Source organism: Budorcas taxicolor, chromosome 7 (assembly GCF_023091745.1).
Source record: "Budorcas taxicolor isolate Tak-1 chromosome 7, Takin1.1, whole genome shotgun sequence".
Classification (NCBI taxonomy): Eukaryota; Metazoa; Chordata; class Mammalia; order Artiodactyla; family Bovidae; genus Budorcas; species Budorcas taxicolor.
Window position 1 is genome coordinate 25651038 of NC_068916.1, and position 19039 is coordinate 25670076.

A 19039-nucleotide genomic window follows, 5' to 3' on the forward strand; every position below is an offset into this window, starting at 1 on the left:
GACAGAATTTTTGGAAATATAATAAATGAATAGTTCATTGCTTCTGGAAATTTCTTGTGTGGCATATGTTTAAAGTAACAATTATTCTTTGTAATTTTTAGCACCTACTGTATTTTGGCTGTTGGGGTTACAACACTAATAACACAGAAAAGACCCACCTCCAGTCTAGGGAAGCACAAAAACATTTGATGTATGCGATAATCAAATCTCCAAATTTGTGGTCCTGGTCTAGCCTTGTAGTAAACACCAATACGCCACAGAAATATTCTGTTTGCACAGAAGCACATATTTCACCCACTAATCAAAGTCCAGATCATTTCATGTGCAGTGAGCTTTCTCGTTGCTTTATTCTCTCATACAATGTAAACATCCGATGAAAGAAATAGTAACTTTTTGGTAATCAAAATAAAACTCTATTCATGTGATTCTAATAGAAACTACACACAAAATTTCCTGAATGCTTTTCTTCTATGTCCCTTACACTAAAGGTCCTTCACGTTTTCCACACTATTTGCTCTCACTCGGTTGGCATTCATAAGAAAAAATAGTCTGTGACCACTTGGCTCATGTATGCAGTAGAATATGCCTGGCAGTTGTTTGTAGGAAGAGGGGGAACTGGTTTCCTCAAGGCCAGTTGTGTAAGTCACTCTCTCCTTCTGTAGACCATGATGAGTGTACAACCACCAACATGTGTTTGAATGGGATGTGCATTAATGAAGATGGCAGCTTCAAGTGCATCTGCAAACCAGGATTTATCTTGGCTCCAAATGGGCGTTACTGCACTGGTATGTATGGCTCTGAGATAGGAAAGTAACCATGATTGAAACCATCTTTTTTATCTGAATGAATCATGCAAGAATTACTTCAGTTTCTTCATGTGGATTTTGTATTATTCACATCTCTTGGTAATTCAGTACGGCAGGTGTCTAAAGCTTCCTAGAAAAACATACTTTGTGGTCTGTGGAACACCAGTGTCTTTACAAAAATAATAATGGCATAGGAAGAATTAAGGGAATGACAGATTAGTTCTAGCAAATCTGGAAAAGACAATGAAGAAATAAGTTCTCTCAACTTTTTACATAAAAAAAGAGGAAGAAAAATATTGTATTCTCAGAACTAGATTTTCCACTGTCGTTCATTACTGGTTTTGCATTATAACTTTTCCATAAGCTAATTCACATATCATTTGTTACCGTATCCATATCTAAAAGCCTTATATTGATTTCATGAAGGAGTAATTCGAATATTTCTAGCAACTGTTTTGTTTATAAAACCATTTTGAAGCCCAAGCTCTAGTGGTAACTTTACTAAGCAAAAGATAACTCTTGGAAATAAATAAGACTACATTATGTTTATATTCACAGTTGAAATTTAATAAGATGGAACAAATTTTGTAGTTCTACTAAAAAAATAAGTTTTATTCCAGTTTCCTCCTTTTGGACAGAATAAGCTCCATGAATACTTCCTGCCTTCAGTCGCACAAATTGATCTGAATAGCAAATAATACTCATACCCAAACCCTATAATGTCAGTGAAATTCCAGGGACAGTGGACAGAGAAAAATCAAGACTGATTCTTGTATTTCTGAATGAAAGTAGTTTCTTGACTATTCATGAAAAGGAAGTTCACTATTAAATAGAAATATTGTAGCTTTGCTGATTGAACTCAGGACTGGAAAGTCATCTCAAGGTTAGCTAACTTAGATTAATCATAGGATATGAGATTAGCATTCTGTTCCAGTGTGTAGCATTACATTACAGCCTGTAACTTTTTCAGCATTTCTAACTTAAATATACATAAAAAGATGACCTCAATCTCACCAGTTCTGCTTTATTGAAACTTTTATTAATTTTTATTACAAATGCTGTAATCCATAAATTTTGAAATGCTCATGATTTGGCAGCTCTGTGTTTTGAAGGCTGTTCCCCTTTACAGGGAAGCCATTTAATGGTGGTTACGTTTCATAAATTGAAGCACTTTGAAAATTACAAGAGACTTCAAATTATTTTGTTACTGTGAACTGACTGAATTAATATTAAAACAGCATCTTGGAATTTTATGTATGTGTAAATGAAAGTTAGTTAAAAACATTTACCTTGGTTTTAAGAATTTGATTCACTTAACTAATTTGAGTTGAATATCATTTAATATTAAACAGAATTGCCAAATAAATAATGAAAAAGGAATTTGTCATACTCTTCTAATGGGTAAAACGACCTACTTTCACTCAATCTTTCTGAAAATGTGTTTGAAAGAGTTGCATTTGTGTAAAAGATTTTTTGTCACATCTGTGTAATCTTGCACAAGTTATAAAATTGAAAACCAAATGTTGATAGTGTACAGTGGTGGCAACAGGTCAACTCCGTAATAAAGTTAGAGTAATGGCCTGGCTTGTGTTCCCCTCTCTGGGCAGATGTTGATGAGTGCCAGACCCCAGGAATCTGCATGAACGGGCATTGCATCAACAATGAAGGGTCCTTCCGCTGTGACTGTCCCCCAGGTCTGGCTGTGGGTGTGGACGGACGCGTGTGTGTTGGTAAGTGAAACATTCTGTAATGGCCCCAATGACCGAATGATTTTTGAAAACGGGATAAAGGTGTATCTATACAATAGAATAATATTCAGCCGTATAAAGGAACGAACAAAATGCTAACATACATGAAAGCATGGGGAAGCTTGAAAACATCGTGTGAAGTGAAAGAAGCCACGCACATTTCGTTTCCACATGAAATGTCTGTGAAGGTCTAATTTGTAGAGGCTGAGCAGATGAGTGGTTGCTCAGAGCAGAGAGTTTGAGGGTGGTGGGAGAAGAAGGGGACTGGTAAAGGTGTTTACGAGATGATGAGCTAGAATAACGGTTGTCCAACTCTATGAATGTGCTAAAAGCTATTGAATCTATTTACTCTAAGTGGGTGCATTCTTTGTATGTGAATTATCTCTCAATAAGGCACCTTTTAAAAAGGGACCTTTAAAGAGCCCAACTAGCTCCCTTCAGTAGCCTCTGATGAGATAGAAATGCTAGAGAAGGAAAAAAGATTGTTCTTTACCAGTGTCCTTCGTATTGTTAGATAACCACGTCTCTCCGGCGGCTCTGACAGTAAAGAGTCTGCCTGTAATGCAGGAGTCCCAGGTTCAATCCCTGGGTCAGGAAGATCCCCTGGAGAAGGAAATGGCTACCCACTCCAGTATTCTTGCCTGGAGAATCCCATGGATAGAGGAGCCTGGCGGGCTATAATCCCTGGGGTCGCAAAGAGTTGGACACAAGTGAAAGACCAACACACTACATACAATGGATACATGCTTTATAATTAGTGAGACATGAAACAGGGATAGCAGTTGTATTTAAATAAACTCTTATTTTTATCCAAACAATATTTATTTTTGTCATCTGAGCTTTAACATTTTTAAAACATGTTCTGTGTGTTAGTTGCTCAGCAGGCAGGTTCTTCACTGTCTGAGCCACCAGGGAAGCCTTTTAAATTTTATTTTTATACAATCTTAACAGTTAATTTCATTTGCAGTTATTGCAGAATATTGGCTATATTCCTCAAGCTGTGCAGTACATCCATAAGCCTGTCTTACTCCCATAGTTTGTATCCCCCACTCTCCCATCCCTGTGTTGCCCCTCCTCCCATCCCCACTGGTAACCACCAGATTGTTCTCTATATCTGTGAGTCTGCTGCTTTTCCCAAACAAAATTTTAAATGTAAATAATTTATATGTTAGAACTTCAACTTATATCAAAAGTTGGAAATGTTTCTAAATAGTTATTCAGTGCTGTGTAATGATAGAAACGAGGAAAGAGTATGCGAGAGAATGTATATTTTATTTGAAACCATTCATCATCTCCCTTGGGAATAATTCCTGCCTTTGAGTGAGCAGGCATCAGCTTTCAAGAGGCAGGCAAAACGAAAATATCTTTGGCATTCAAAAACCCAACCATTATGTCCTGATGATATCAAGAGCAGAGGGAGTAGCTGTGAAAATATATTGAATGCCATATTCTCTCCAAAGCACGTCCATGAAAGTGAATTAGCCGTTGGGCGCCATCTATTTCTCAGGTCATAGAGTAAAAGACAGACATACTCAGTGGTTTAAAAGTATTATTTGAGAGAAATGAAATTCTTTCTCAGACATAGCTGGTTATACTTTATTCTTAACCTGTGGGAATCAAACCATTTGGATTCTGAAGGTTATGTAAAAAAAAATGAAGAAGAAGCAACAGCAGATGGAAATAACCTGTCCACTTAAAGTTTCATCCACTCCATCCAGGCTAGGATTTCTTTCAGCTTACACGATTGTCAGCACTTCGTTCAGGACTATTTCAAATACAGTAACTAGAAGAATGTAGCTCCTTTCTGCTTAAAGGGCTAAAATATTTTCAGTTGCTTTTTTCCTTTATCTGAATGCTTTTGCTGAAATCTATGATTAGTTCAAAACCAGTTTTGGAGGGAGAAATGATTTTTCTTTTAAGCAACCGACATATGAATAGTTGTTAGGAATTCAGTGTTCAAACACAAATATTCATTCTCTTGTCCACATACAGAAAAAGCATTAGAATTTTTTGGGAATCCCTCTCCAGTTTTTCACAGTTGTAATTACTTAAACTTTTTAAAATGTAAACACCATTTGTTCTGTGTGTAAAATTATATAGCTATTCCTTTAACATGCCAGATCTTCTGCCTTTTGAGATGCTTTTAGATGCATTGATTGTTGAGGTTAGAGATGAATCATTACTATGAATTATTATTAGAGTTAGCACTTTAATTTTAGATTTCATTTGTTTGTTCATTTTTGTTTACCTATATACTGAGATGGAGTTTTTTATTTTCAGAAAATTAAACTACTGTTGTAACCAGGATATTGAAGAAGCATGATTCACAGGATATGAACAAAAGGCAACTGTATTTTGTTTTTCTCAATCCTTTCAAAACATATTTTTAAGTATTCAGTGGGAGCAGTTTATCTAATAAGGAGGAAAACTTAGGTACCCCCAACTTTACAGTTTTTAGATGGCAGAAATTTATAAGACAGCTTGAGGCAATGAAAACAATCTGGATTTAGCAGTTAGAATGTCCAGTGATGTATAATCGTCAGTATTCTGAACGTGAAGTTATGACTTCCCTTCCCAAGCTCGCACCTTCATGAGCTTGGGATGTTTCTGACTCTACCAGGGCAGTCAGAGCACAAGGGGGGAGGAAGGAAGGCAGAAGCGCTGGCACTCTGCTAGGGTTACTTCAGGATTCCTGGGCTTGACACAAGTTTAAGCCAACCTCCTCCTCGTGAGTGATTTCATGAGGGTGTCAATGGCCTTGGCCTGCCTGTGACGAGAGGCAGACCCTGCATTTTTCTCCTGGTGGCTGCTCCTGGCCCAACCCCAGGTCTTCGTGCCGTCCACTTTAGACAGACTGTCCCTGATGGTGTCTCGTCTCCTCTCTATGCATTCATTTTAGAGCCTCCGGTTAGTGTGGCCCTCATCTAATCCACAGGACATGCCACCCTTTGCCCTGTGAACTGAGGGAATAGAGGTTGCTCTTGCCTTTGTCCTTTGATTCTGCAGTGGGAATAGCAGCCACTCTCCTCTGTGTGCTAGGGGTCCCTGACAGAGTTTGGTACAAATTCTTCAAGCTGTTCCCTGTGAAGCTCTTTTCTCTTGCCCAGGGGTGAAGATGGAAGCATGCCCAATTTGTAATCTGGCTCTTGCCCCAAAAAAATCCTCCTCAAAAACTCTTGATTGCCTCTCTCTAAATTGTATCCTGGATATTGGGAGGGGTTTAAGAACCTGGCAACGAATTTTCCATTTCTAATTCCTTCAGGATGAAGTCTCAAAATCCACCTCGTTATATGTTATTTAGCACCATGAGATTTCAGCTCAAATTTCCTTTTTAACATCCTGTTATGTTAGCTTAAGAGTATTTCAGCATCTTCATGAACACTCTTTGACAGTTCTGTCAGCTAAAAGGTTAATTTTTGTTCTTTACTCTCGTTCTGCCTTTATACTAGTTGTGTGGCCTTAGGCAAGATACATTACCTCTCTGTGCATCCTTTCCTCACTGGTTGTTTTTGAGGATTAAATAGGTTAATATTAGATTTATTGGTATAAATCTTGAATGATGTCTGGCACATAACACATACCCAATAAGTAAACTATTACAATTACTATTGGTTTGTTAAATCAGAATAGTAGTGTTACATTAAATGTTGTCTTAAGAGTTGCTGCTTTGAGCTATAAAGAAAAGTTGACACTGAAAAATGAAGAATAAAGTAAAATTAGCATTTGTGTCCATACATACTTTACCTTTGGTAAATACAAAGGTAAAGTATGCTAATTATCTGAGAAAATCCTTCAGCAATTCCAGTCTTTAAGAAAGAAAAGACATGGAGAAATTTGATAACACATGGAAAAGGCATAGCGTAGGGTTTAAGTCTGATCACCGACCAAAACATTCATGTGAGCTCGTCGTGATGGTACTGCTGCTATCGGTGTCTCTAGTCCTGTCTACTGTGAATGTTGGCTTGGCTACACTGAAGAGAATAAAATGAACTAGAGTTCCAGCCTGGGGTCTTTGAAAAGGGAAAACTCAACTGTTTTTATCAAAGGTAGAAGTGAGTATCATAGGCTTTTTATTGACTTGCTTCTAAAAATTGCCCCTGGCTTATGTTCTCAGCATGAAAACAGAAATAACTTTGACCATTCTGTGATGCCTTTTGAGATAAGGGGTACCATCCTAAGAACTCACAAAAATCTTACTGCAAGTCATGAATTATGTTGTATTTGCAAGTATTCATCATTGTGTTGAGTCCCATACTTGTGTGTAACTCAGAGCTGACCCTCCCAAACGAGGTCATAGCAGAGGCAGAAAGGAACAGCACTTCTACTCCCCAGGGTCAGTGTGGGAAAACCTCTTCCATTTGAGCATACATACATCTCTGCTTCATGCAGCCACACATCCATCTCATTGTTTTAACCAGAAAAAACACCAGATCACAGGACATAAGTACTTTGCATAGCAAGCAGATAAAATAAATTATTTCTAACAAGTTATTAATAATTATAAATATTTATAAATAATGGTTATCTCTTTGATGGAATTACTATATAATAGACTGCTTAAAACTCTACTCCTTCTCTGGCCTGTGTGATGATCTGAGTTTGTTTTTTTTTTTAATAGTTACCATTTACCATCTCATAAAGTTGTCCTGTATTTTATGAGAATTTACATGAGCACAGTAACCAGGTTATGTGTCTTCAGGGTATAATCTGACATAGTAGAAAGAAGAATTGCTTTGGAGGCCATACAAGCCTGTGTCTGAATTTCAGCTCAGGCAGTGAATAGTCTAGGCCTTGGAGGTACTTATTTCATGCCTCTGAACCTCACCTTCCTCATCTACGAAAAGTGGATAATGATCACTACCCTATGGAGTTGTTGAATGTTCAATGACATAATGTCTATAAAGCAACAGGCACAGCACCAAAGACACATAGTAGCAGTAATTATTTATAGAACTGGATTTGTTGAGAGTCAGAGATTAAAACATAGGCATAACAGAGTTTCCCTAGTGGCTCAGTGGTAAAGAAGCTGCCTGCCAATGCAGGAGACACGGGTTCGATCCCTGGTCCATGAAGATCCCACATGCCCTGGAACAGCTAAGCACACACCGCGGCTCCTGAGCCTGTGCTCTGAAGCCCAGGAGCCTCAGCTGTTGAGCCTCGGTGCTGCAAGTGCTGAAGCCCGAGCGCCCTAGAATCCAAGCTCCGCGTCTGCAAATGCGAAGCCCATGCATCATGACTAGAGTAGCCCCCACTCTCGATAACTAGAGAAAAGCCGACACAGCAGTGGAGACCCACCATAGCCCAAAATAAAGAAAGAAATCATAGCTGCAATAGTGAACTGGGGCTTGAAAAGACAGGCTTCCTATCTCAGAAATCTGAAGAGAGAAATTTCATCACCAACAGTGTCATCGCAAGATAGTCTAACTGCACAGCATTTCATTGTTCATAAGAACTTCTAAAATAGAAATAATATTAAGTATAGTCAGTGATTAGAGGTCTAAGTCTTGTTTATAGCTGTGGAAATATACCTGGGTCAATGAGGGGCCTGTGAGGATAAGCGGGATAATTGATGCTTGTGTAACCCGTAAAAATTATTGGAGAAAAAAATGGTTCATGTGCATTTATTCTTTTCTTCTCACAATAAACATTTGTTGATCTCCTAATGCTATGAGATGCTGAAGATACAAAGAAAGAGAGAAGTGGCAGATGCTATCCAGAGCTTCCCATATACTGGCCACTTAAGTTACAAGAAGCCTTCTGTTTTGAAATCTCTTTATCTCTGTATCACTATCTCAAGTCATTGTTTTCTCCTCAGACACGCACATGCGTAGTACATGCTACGGTGGGATCAAGAAGGGAGTGTGTGTGCGGCCCTTCCCCGGCGCCGTGACCAAGTCTGAATGCTGCTGTGCCAATCCAGACTATGGTTTTGGAGAGCCCTGCCAGCCATGCCCTGCTAAAAACTCAGGTAGACACCTTTGCCAGTTCCGTACCTGAAAAGCAATCTATCTAAGCTAACATTAGATAGTGGGTCAAAGAGTACCTCGACTCTAAAGTGTTTTGTCTATCTTTAACGAAAGGAAAGAAATCCAAATCTTGATATGTGAGGCATATAGTAAGATCTGGCTTATATTTACTTACAATCTCTAGGGAAAGAGAACACATACTGAATAGGAAAATTTATCTTATGATCCAATTATGACCGTTAAACCAGATTCTTTATGTGAATATGCTAGCCTAAAAGTCTTTCATCTCTCATCATTCTGAAGATAAATAGCATAAAATTTACTTACCGTTTTCAAGGTTATGATAAGTTCATGAGAACCTGATTTTATTTATTTTTCATTTTTATGCAAAATGGTATTAGGATGCAGTCTATAGAAGTTTGGTCTATGAGGAATCTATCAGTAGTTCCAGAAAGTCATAAATTTCTTTCTGAATGTTACCAGATGTTACAGGCACATTAAATGGTTTAATTTGACTATTCTGTGACTGGTTATTCATGTTTTTATGAAAACTGTATTGAATAGATGTAAGTACAGCAGGGACTCAAACACAGTCTCTGTTTTTTTTTCCCTTTAAAGTCAAGAAGAGTTGAAAATATAGGTAGGCAAATATATAAATTATAATTTAGTATGATTGCTGCCTTGAAAAGAAACCTAAGCAGCCAGGAGAGCACAAAGGAAGGAGCAGTTCCTGGGGAGACTGGGAAAGACTGCAAAGCAGGGTGCATACTTACTTTGGTCTCAAAAAAAAAAAAATTAGAATTTCCTAGGTAGAAAATGAAAGAAATGCATTCTAGCAAAGGAAGTGGCTAGTAATTCTGTTAAAAAATACTAAATGGACTGTTCAAACCTTGGAAAGTCAGTTAGCATCCCTCTGGAAGAATTACTGAGTATGACATTTTTTTAAAAAAGGAGGTAATGAAGTATCTTAATACAGCTAAGTGAATTATGCTTATTATGAAAGAATATGCATATTATTTAAGAAAGGAGTTAATGAAGTATCTTAATATATCTAAGTGAATTATGTATATTATAAAAGAAGTATAAAAATTGATAGCTAGACTAGATAAAAGGATCAGTGAACTAATAAAATGAGTCTAGGAACAATTGTAAATATAAATGGGATTATAGAATACAATAAAGGTGACATTTTAGATCAGTAAGAACAAATTGAACTAAAAGTAATGAATATTGTTGATAAATATTGGAAAAAATATGAAGGTAGCTCCCTATATTAAATGTTGCAAAATAACTTTTTTGTAGAAGATGCAAACTTTTTGTTATCTTGTAATGATAAAGGACTCTCAAAACAGGCCTTAAAGACTAAAATACATGTATGAATTAGAAAAATATTTTCCTTAATTTATAAGGAATTTACATTAATCAATCGGCAAAGTTGAAATCCTCTATAGAAAAAGTACAGTGTGCACAAAACTTCACAAAGCAGAAGTGCAAGTGATAGAGTGCCACATAAAAGATGCCTAATCTGTTTAAAATAAAAAGAAAATTTTTGAAAGTGCCATTTTTGTTTATAGATTGGTAAAAATGATTGATTCTCCCCAGTGTTGGGAAGGTTATACCAATATGGGTATTCTCTTACATTACTGCTGAAAATGTAACCTGGGATATTTTGGGAGAGGAACACTATCAAAAAGAAACATAAACTTTGAGCAGTTTTACTTCTAAGAGATTAACCTAGTGATATTTTGAAATTTGTATTATTTATTATCAGTAATTGCCAAAAGTTGAACAAACCTAATTTCATCAATAAGAGATTGAATGAGTGTAATACATCCACATAACTGAGAAAAAATATTAATCTATTAAATGGACTATTACGTGAAATGTCTGTTTTAGAATACAGAGGGCCTAAGCCTACTCCCCGACTTATAACCTCTGTGATCTGAGCATAGTACTTCCCATCTCTATTCCAACTTTCTTGGCTATAAAAGAGGGAAAAAACAGTATCTAGTTAGTGGTATTGAGAGGATTAAATAAATTATTAGATTCAAAATGCTAGAACAGTATCAGGCATATCACATAGTAAATGCTACTTATTATATATGTTTCCTGTTATTATTGAGAGAAGAAAAAAAAAGCTTAAAACCAATCTCTATAATACAATTTAGATTTTTTTTAAGTTTCCATAAGTAGAAAATGTTTGTAATATTTATCAATATATTAATGATATTTAAGGTGATAATCACATTTTTGTTTTTTTTTACTTTTTTATGCTTATCTCTGATTTTGAAACTCTTAAGATAATTATGTGCTAGAAAATTGTGATTTGTTTTCAATTTTAAGTTATTTCAGATAATTCTTTTTAATGATAGTTTTGGAGTTATGAAAGTGACTTGTGTATGAAACGGATATAATTTAGAGCTTTTGATTTCTCTGTGTGTTTTTATCTTACAGCTGAATTCCATGGCCTTTGTAGTAGTGGAGTAGGTATCACTGTGGATGGAAGAGGTAACTATTCGATTCTCAATCTTATAATAATTGTTGCATATCTTTATTATTATATTATAGATATATTTATATTATAAAATATATCCGTGTAATGTAGTAAGATAAATTTTCTTCTAGAAGAGTGGTTAAAAGCTAGATGATATTAAGCAGTATGTAGATGTTCATTTTGATGCTTAGTAGATAAATAATTATCTGTTAAATATGTGGTATTAAAAATGTCACTAATAAATTACAGCCATGATTTTATGGATACCTTGCTTAAGAAGAAACTGCAGTTGGTTAAAAAAAAAGGGGAGTCAGTTTGAAGAAAAAATGTAAAATAATCGCACTAACATAGTTTAAACAAAAATAATCTGTAAGAGGTATTTGATATGGATCTTTAAGAGATATTTGAGACATACTGCCCTAAAAATAAATTGACTATTTATGGCTAGGAATATACTAAAATGTTTCTATCCACCTATAGAAGTACAAAGTTTCAATGAAGTTTTCTTCTTTTAAATTTAGCACTATGATAAACAAAATTCCAATATGGAATTTGAATCTTAAGTACATACGTGTTTATACTTTTAAAGTTCTCTTATATGTTAATATAGTATCTTTTGTTTTTTTAAATAAAACTGTAGGGTGCTATTCACCTTTAGTTTGCATAAATATTTCTCTACTTTCATATTTGATGAGACTTTAGACAGATTATAGATTAATTGACAGTAAACATCACATCTTTGCAAAGAACATCAGAAACAAGAGTAAAAAAGCAAACTTTTACAAAGTTGCTTCTCTCAAAAACCCAAAGACTGGCATTTCTGGAGTATTTAAGGCTTCCTAAATTCTAGAAAACAATAGTTACTGTTAAAATTTGAGCATAGTGACCAAAATTTTGTTTTACACCATTTTTTATTCCCTTTCATCATTGCCTCCCCAGCAGAGCCAGCTGCCCCATTGGAACTTAGTGGCTTCTCTTATAAGCACATCATTCCTCAAGTCCCACTTCCTATCGTGACGGAGAGTAGTCCTGTTCATGGCTTGTAAAACATTGTGTTCTCAAACATCCACATGTGAACTGACCTCTCCATCAATTTCAACTTATCAACAAGGAGAAACATTTACTAAGTATCATATTGCTTAGTTGACTATAAAAAATGATAATAAAATAGAAATATTCCATGCCTTTGGAACCATAAAATTATATAGAAATCCTAATAAATCTTTGCCTTTTAATTAGATGGTTATAGTACCTATCAAATTGAGTTTTCCTTTGGGTTTTGAGCCAACAGCCTATAAATTTCTTTATTAATTTTATCATAAATGCCAGCACATTACATGGCATAATTCTTTGAATTTCTGCCAGTTCCCTTCACTTTTCATTTTTACCAGGGAAGTGTCCCATATCTCTTGATTTTATTCTCACTCCTTATATTCATTTCCTTTCTCTTTCTGAACAACAGCAAATTGAAGGGTTGCAGGGTTAAACACTATGTGTTTTGAGTGATCTTTACTGGACATACATGTATCAACAGACAGTGAGTGACTGTGAGCATTAAACTTTGAACATTTAATGCAGATATCAATGAGTGTGCTCTGGATCCTGATATATGTGCCAATGGAATTTGTGAAAATCTACGTGGTAGTTACCGGTGTAATTGCAACAGTGGCTATGAACCAGATGCCTCGGGAAGAAATTGTGTTGGTAAGTTATTGGTTTTATTATGCAGGCGCCTTTTGTGTAGTTTAATCCCATGTAGTTTAATCATAGGAATCAAACTATAAATAAGTGCGTGAACCTAAAGGTCTTACAGTTTCTCTTGTTTCCTTTCTGGTATAGGGATATAAAAATATTGGAATCAAATACTGTTAAACAGTAACAGACTTTTTAGTGCACATTTAGTATTAATATTTAAATTAGGTTTTTTCCCCAGATGAATGGACATATAGTCAATTACTGGCCTGTTTTATCTGCATCTATCTTAATCCTATAATACTTTATTAGGAAATGGGATTCAAAAATTTACAAGGTGGTATGTATGGATAATATACTACATGAAGAAAATTAAATATTACAGGTTGACTTGGAAAGAAACAGTCAATTGCTGCAACATATCCAGATATGATAAATGAGATGGATATTTCCTTTTGTAAATTTATAAGGAAATGTTTGAAAAACCTCAAGTACATAATTCTTATATTTAAGAATTTGTGAAAAATCTAGATTTTTCCGGCAGAGCACTTGAGTCCACTTTTATAAAATGAATGTTAATCGATCCTTCATTATATATAATAATTTTTACATCTACCACTAATGACTCAAATACAAGTCTTGATGATTATGATTAGAAAGAAATATATTTTTCCATGTTTATGGTTTTGAGTTTTATTACTGATACATGTTACTATATATCCATCTCACCTTGGGTTGAAGATACACATATAATGGATGTATAAATTTATATTAAATATCATGCACTTACAATAGATTTTGATACCTACTGGCAAGGGCCCCAGCCAGAGATTGTTGGACACTTACGAAACTATGCAAACCACCTAGTTTTTATTCCCTAAAAGCAAAGTCACTTCCAGGATAGCATCTAAGTACAGCTGAGCTCATGGGTACCCTACTGAAAACAAGGAAATTCAGTGAACATTCACACACTGAACACAGTTCGCGAACCACCTAGTTTTTATTCCCTAAAAGCAAAGTCACTTCCAGCATAGCATCTAAGTACAGCTGAGCTCATGGGTACCCTACTGAAAACAAGGAAATTCAATGAACATTCACACACTGAACACAGTTCATGGCAATGCTCAACTCTTTAAAGTAGGTACATACATAATTTTAATAAAATTAAAACTAGATTTTGAAAATAAAAAAACGCATTTCTATTTTAGTTTACTTAGGTGTGCCCTAACAAAGTACCCAAAATGGGGTTACTTAAAACAATGGGAATCGATGTTATAGTTTGGGAGTCGAAAGTGCAAAATCGAGGTGTCAGTGGGACCATGCTCTCTCTAGGGGAGAATCCTTCCTTTCCTCTTCTAGGGGAGAGGGGCTCGGTGGGAGAATCTTCTTTTCCTTTTCCAGGCTCGGGTGTTTGCAGGCAGTCTTCAGCATGGCTCAGTTTTTAGATGCGTTACTCTAGCCACATGTCTATCTTTCCCCTGTGCATCTTCACATCAGCTTCCCTCTGTATGTGTCTGTCCCTGGGTCATAATTGCCCCTTTATTGCAGTCGTTGGTGTCCATACCTATACGGGAATACAACCTACCCAAAGGATCTTATTTTAGTGTGATTACTCTACTTAATAATCCTGTTTCTAAATTAGGTCACATTCTGAGGTACCAGGGGTTAGGGATTCAAAATATTTTTTGAGAGACACATTTCAACCCACAGCATGTATCGCTGGATAAATAAACTGTGATTTGGCCTCTTGATAAAGTGTATAATCTTGGGGGAGACTATAATGATGCTTAAAATGTAATACTGCTGCAGGTCAACAAGTAAATGGAGAACAAAGTAGTAATGTGCCTTTTCCAAAGCATTAACACACATCCCAAGGACTTTAGAACATCTTAAAAAGAAGCACAAGATTGTTCCATTTGAGTAAAATGTATTTTGCTTAGGGCCAAGGAATGTGCTTTGGGTACAAAGAGACAGAGTAAGGTATGGGATGAGGAAGAAAAACAAATAACAAAATTAAAACATTTTGAACACTGTACTGTTCGTTTCACTGTGTGTGCCTCCTGTCTTCCAACGGTGGCTTCCAGACATTGATGAGTGCCTAGTGAACAGACTGCTGTGTGACAATGGTCTGTGCCGAAACACACCTGGGAGCTACAGCTGCACCTGCCCGCCTGGCTATGTGTTCAGGACTGAGACAGAGACGTGTGAAGGTGAGAGCCACTTTTCTTCATTGTGAGTAGTAAGCATCTTAATATGCATGAACCTCAAGTACATTATGAAGCAATAGAGCAAAAAGAATGTTGTTTGAATATGTTTTAAATTTTACAATCTCAGCTAATCTGCCAGTTTTAGAAATAGCATGCATCTAGCCCAGTTTATAAATACCATCAGTTTTGTCCCATTCAGAAGAAATATCAACACACATTTTGAAGTTAATGAAAATAAGTGAAAGAAGTCAGTTTGTTTCACTTGCTGATAAAATATCAGATTTTTGTTTGGTTTTCCCTTTTTAAAACCTATGTAACACATTAGCCTAGGAGAACCTGAACTCACAACAAAGTCACCTCTTAGGCATTTTATTTATGAAATGATTGATAGACCTCAGAGGTTGGCCCAGAAAATAGGCCAGCCTATACTTGAGGCCTGAGTAAAAATGGTCACCTAAATCAAATTTATAGTCCAAGAAAATTGTCCTTTCCCTTTGAAAATTTAAGTTATGACTTGGATTTAAGGATCATGAATTGCTGTTTAAAAAACCTTCCTTTTCTTTTAAGCTCATTTTTCTGCAATGGAAGTTATATGAGTAAGTTAAATGCTTCAGAAAGGCCCCATTTTCAGTGAGATACTAGCTAAGCTATGAGTATCTTCAATTCTATTCCTGTTCCTTGATCAAAGTACTGTGTATTTCAGGATAATTTGCTGTATGACTACTGGTCTGTTCCTTTCCAGTTGCACTGTGTGGGCCTACAGAAGTATCCCATGACATTCTCAAATCCAATAACTACTTCTGAATAGTAACTTAAAAAAAAAAAAAAAAGATTTCATCTTTAGTTATTTGGAATAGCCCTTTTTTATCTATTAAAGTATTTGTTTCCTGGTAACTTCATAGCCAAGGAAACTGCAATAGTAATATTATGCAAAAAGTTGTTAACATTCTCTTTTTCTATTGTTTAACTTCAAAGTGTTCTTATGAACAGAAACAAATTAGGACTCAAACAAGATGCCAAAATACAGACGACTCAGCTGAAGTCAATGAAATGCAATTACAAAGTGCAATTCTGAGTTTGGATTGAATTTGAGGGACCAGTGAAAAACAGTAATTAGCCTGAAGAGAGAAAAAAAGGAAAGAAAAATGAAAACCTCAGTATAAAATGCAGTTTTTCTAAACTTAGTTCGGATAACTGTTGAGTTCCCCTCCTGTCCACACCTTTTTCAGGAGCTCCTCAAAGGGAAGCATACTTTCCATTCCTGACTAAAGTACTTGAAGATTCATTCATCTTGTCCATAGATGAACAGAGACATCTGTTAGTATTTTTTTTCTCTTAGTATCTTTCTTCATTAGTCCAAGCTTCCCAAGTGTATGCATCCAGAGTTTTTGTCTTTTAGCATCCTTAGCCACTCCTTGGGCTTCTCCAATGGCTTAGGGGTAAAGAATCTGCCTGCAATACAAGAGATACAGGAAATACAGGTTATTCCTGGGTCAGGAAGATCCTCTGGAGTAGGAAGTGGCAAACCACTCCAGTACGTTAGCCTAAAAAATCCTATGGAAAAGGGGCCTGGCAGGATGCAATCCAAAGGTTTGCAAAGAGTAGGACGTGACTGAACGTGAGCCCCCTCCCCTTAACACCTTTTATCCTTCAGAATTGCCGTGAGAAATGCATTTTGTAAAAGGAAAAGAATTCCAGGCCATGAGTTTACTCCGTGAGTTTTTTGGGAGGGTAGGAGAAGGGATTTCAGCAATTGTGTTTCCTTTTGTTTTTATTCCTGACTTTCTGCACTTCCTTCCCACTGCCCTTTTTCAGTTTTATCTATTGCCTATCGGGGTTATCTATTGTTAAATATCAGGAAGCTCTGAAAGCAATAATAACTTAGGATATCATCTTCATTTAACTGAGAAGCTGATGACTCTGAGAACTGGTTTCCCTGTCCAGTGATAGTACCCTTTTGTGCCATTGTAGGGGAGACACAACAGGGAGCTATATGGATGGTGTCTGATTCCGTTTGGTCAGTTTGGTTTGAATACCAGATTGTCAGTATTTATAGCATATTGCTTCCATTTTGACAAGTAAGATGAACTTGAAGCATACTAAGAGGTGAAATATCAAGGCATAAATAAAAGGGATTCACCTACTTAGGTGATAAAGTGAAGAGTGGTGTTTAATAGTATGGCATTGCTATGTTTAATCGCTCAGTTGCATCTGATTCTTTGTGACCCCACAGAGTGTAGCCCTGTAGGCTCCTCTGTCCATGGGGATTTTCCAGGTAAGAATACTAGAGGGGGTTGTCATGCCCTCCTTCAGAGGAATCTTCCCAAACCAGGGATCAACCCAAGTCTCCCACTCTGCAGGCAGATTCTTTACCATCTGAGCTACCAGGGAAGCCCAAGAATACTGGAGTGGGTAGCCTATCCCTTCTTCAGGGGATTTTCCCAACCCAGGAATCAAACCGGGGTCTCCTGCATTGCAGGTGGATTCTGTACCAGCTGAGCCACCAGGGAAGCACCAGTATGACATTAGATGATTACATAAGTATTAATGCATAGTAATACCAATTCAAGAAGCAGTGATGGTTTAAAAGCATCGTCTTTATTTATTTTGCCAAAGAATAATTGTTCCTGATAAACTAGCCTTTTCTTTAATATGAAATATGTTTTATATCTGACATTTGTAAGAAAGAAGTTCATGTTATGTAAATAAAAGAGAAACGATAGAGAAATATTTGGGTTCTAACCTTATGACATTGGTGGAAATAAAAATGATTTATTGTGAAAAACTTAACCAGATGAGTGTTATTTCTATGCTTTCATCCCACTATTAAGTTATTTGCATTTTATTAAGTGTTTTGCAAAAAAGAAATAGACCTGAAGGCCATGGAAATCTTTTTCCCTTGGGTGTCCTCCTTATTTCCAGCCTTGCATTCACACGATAAATTTGTGTGCCTGAAGCAGTTCTCTGCATGCTGTTCTTTCTAAACTAATTTCCAAAGACTAGGCAGGGAGTTATTAGCCAATTCATTGTCAATTCTAGCTTTCTTTATATAATTTGCTATATGCACTAATTTTACTTGTCATTCATGTTTTCAACAGTCTATTTTAAGTATGTATTAAAAAGCACTAATCAAGTTTCTCTGATAATTCAAACCAAAGTTACAAAAATTTATTTTACTTTTTTTGTTTGAGCTCTGAGAGTCTGTGAAAGTTAAAATTTTTACAGCAAGCGCTGTGGTTTAGATTGTGTTTCCAGTGACATAACTAGTTAAATGTAAACCAGATGTGCTTTGAAGTTTATTTCCAGGAATGTACAGTGAACTGTTTCAGTTCCTGGTTCCATGACATTTATAACATAAAAACAATGTATTTAAAGAAAAATTAAACAGTTGATATCTGTAGCTGTCATTGCATGTGTTTATAGCTTTTGAGTTCATAATTGCTTAATATAAAGTCAGGGTTTTGCACATTGATGAAATTGACATTTTTCCTTTGGGGAAGGTTCTTAACAGATTAAATTAATAGGTGATATATAGTCTGTCTTCAGATTAAGTATCTGCTGCTTTTTTGGCTATCTGATTTGTTTTTACATTGTGGTTTTTTTTTTTATTATTTTTTTAATTTAGTACTCTGGAGTAGATGTTTTCATTCCAAATCTGTGCTGTATTTACAAAACCTGCTCTTATATTTTTAGGAGGCTTTCTTGCTACAAAGGACCTGAAAGAAAGATGCATTTATATTTCTTAAAAATAATTTCTACATCAAGAATCCATTAAATACCTGGGTATTTATTTGGTAGTTTTGAAACAGGAAAGAGGAAACATAACTGTTTTCCACATGGATTTTTAAGTTTGCATTTCAAGTCTACAGACTTGAAAATTAGCAATGAGCCCTTCCTTTTCAGAACCAATTTAGTTTATATTTGACTTGAGATGTTCAAGAGTAAACGTTATGATCTTCTAGTTATTTGCATGTTTTCCTCAGTATAATATTCCTATTTAATTCAAAGAGGTGTTTAGAAAAAAGTAATAAATACTATGGTGAATTCAGAAACGGTAGTATTCAACAAAAGGGTGCCTTAAAGTACGTTGACCTGTTTCAGATAATTAACCAGTTATAAAAAGAAA

At 35.8% G+C, this 19039-nt stretch overlaps 1 protein-coding gene across 1 annotated transcript in view; it reads left to right on the forward strand.

The window, feature by feature from the left end:
• Positions 1-19039, forward strand: part of FBN2 (fibrillin 2) — a 224383-nt gene that overhangs the window by 127710 nt on the left and 77634 nt on the right. The window contains exons 14-19 of the mRNA XM_052644439.1: positions 663-785; positions 2414-2536; positions 8370-8522; positions 10975-11028; positions 12593-12718; positions 14791-14916. Coding sequence (XP_052500399.1) covers positions 663-785; positions 2414-2536; positions 8370-8522; positions 10975-11028; positions 12593-12718; positions 14791-14916 — 705 coding nt within the window. The remainder of the gene's footprint in view (positions 1-662; positions 786-2413; positions 2537-8369; positions 8523-10974; positions 11029-12592; positions 12719-14790; positions 14917-19039) is intronic.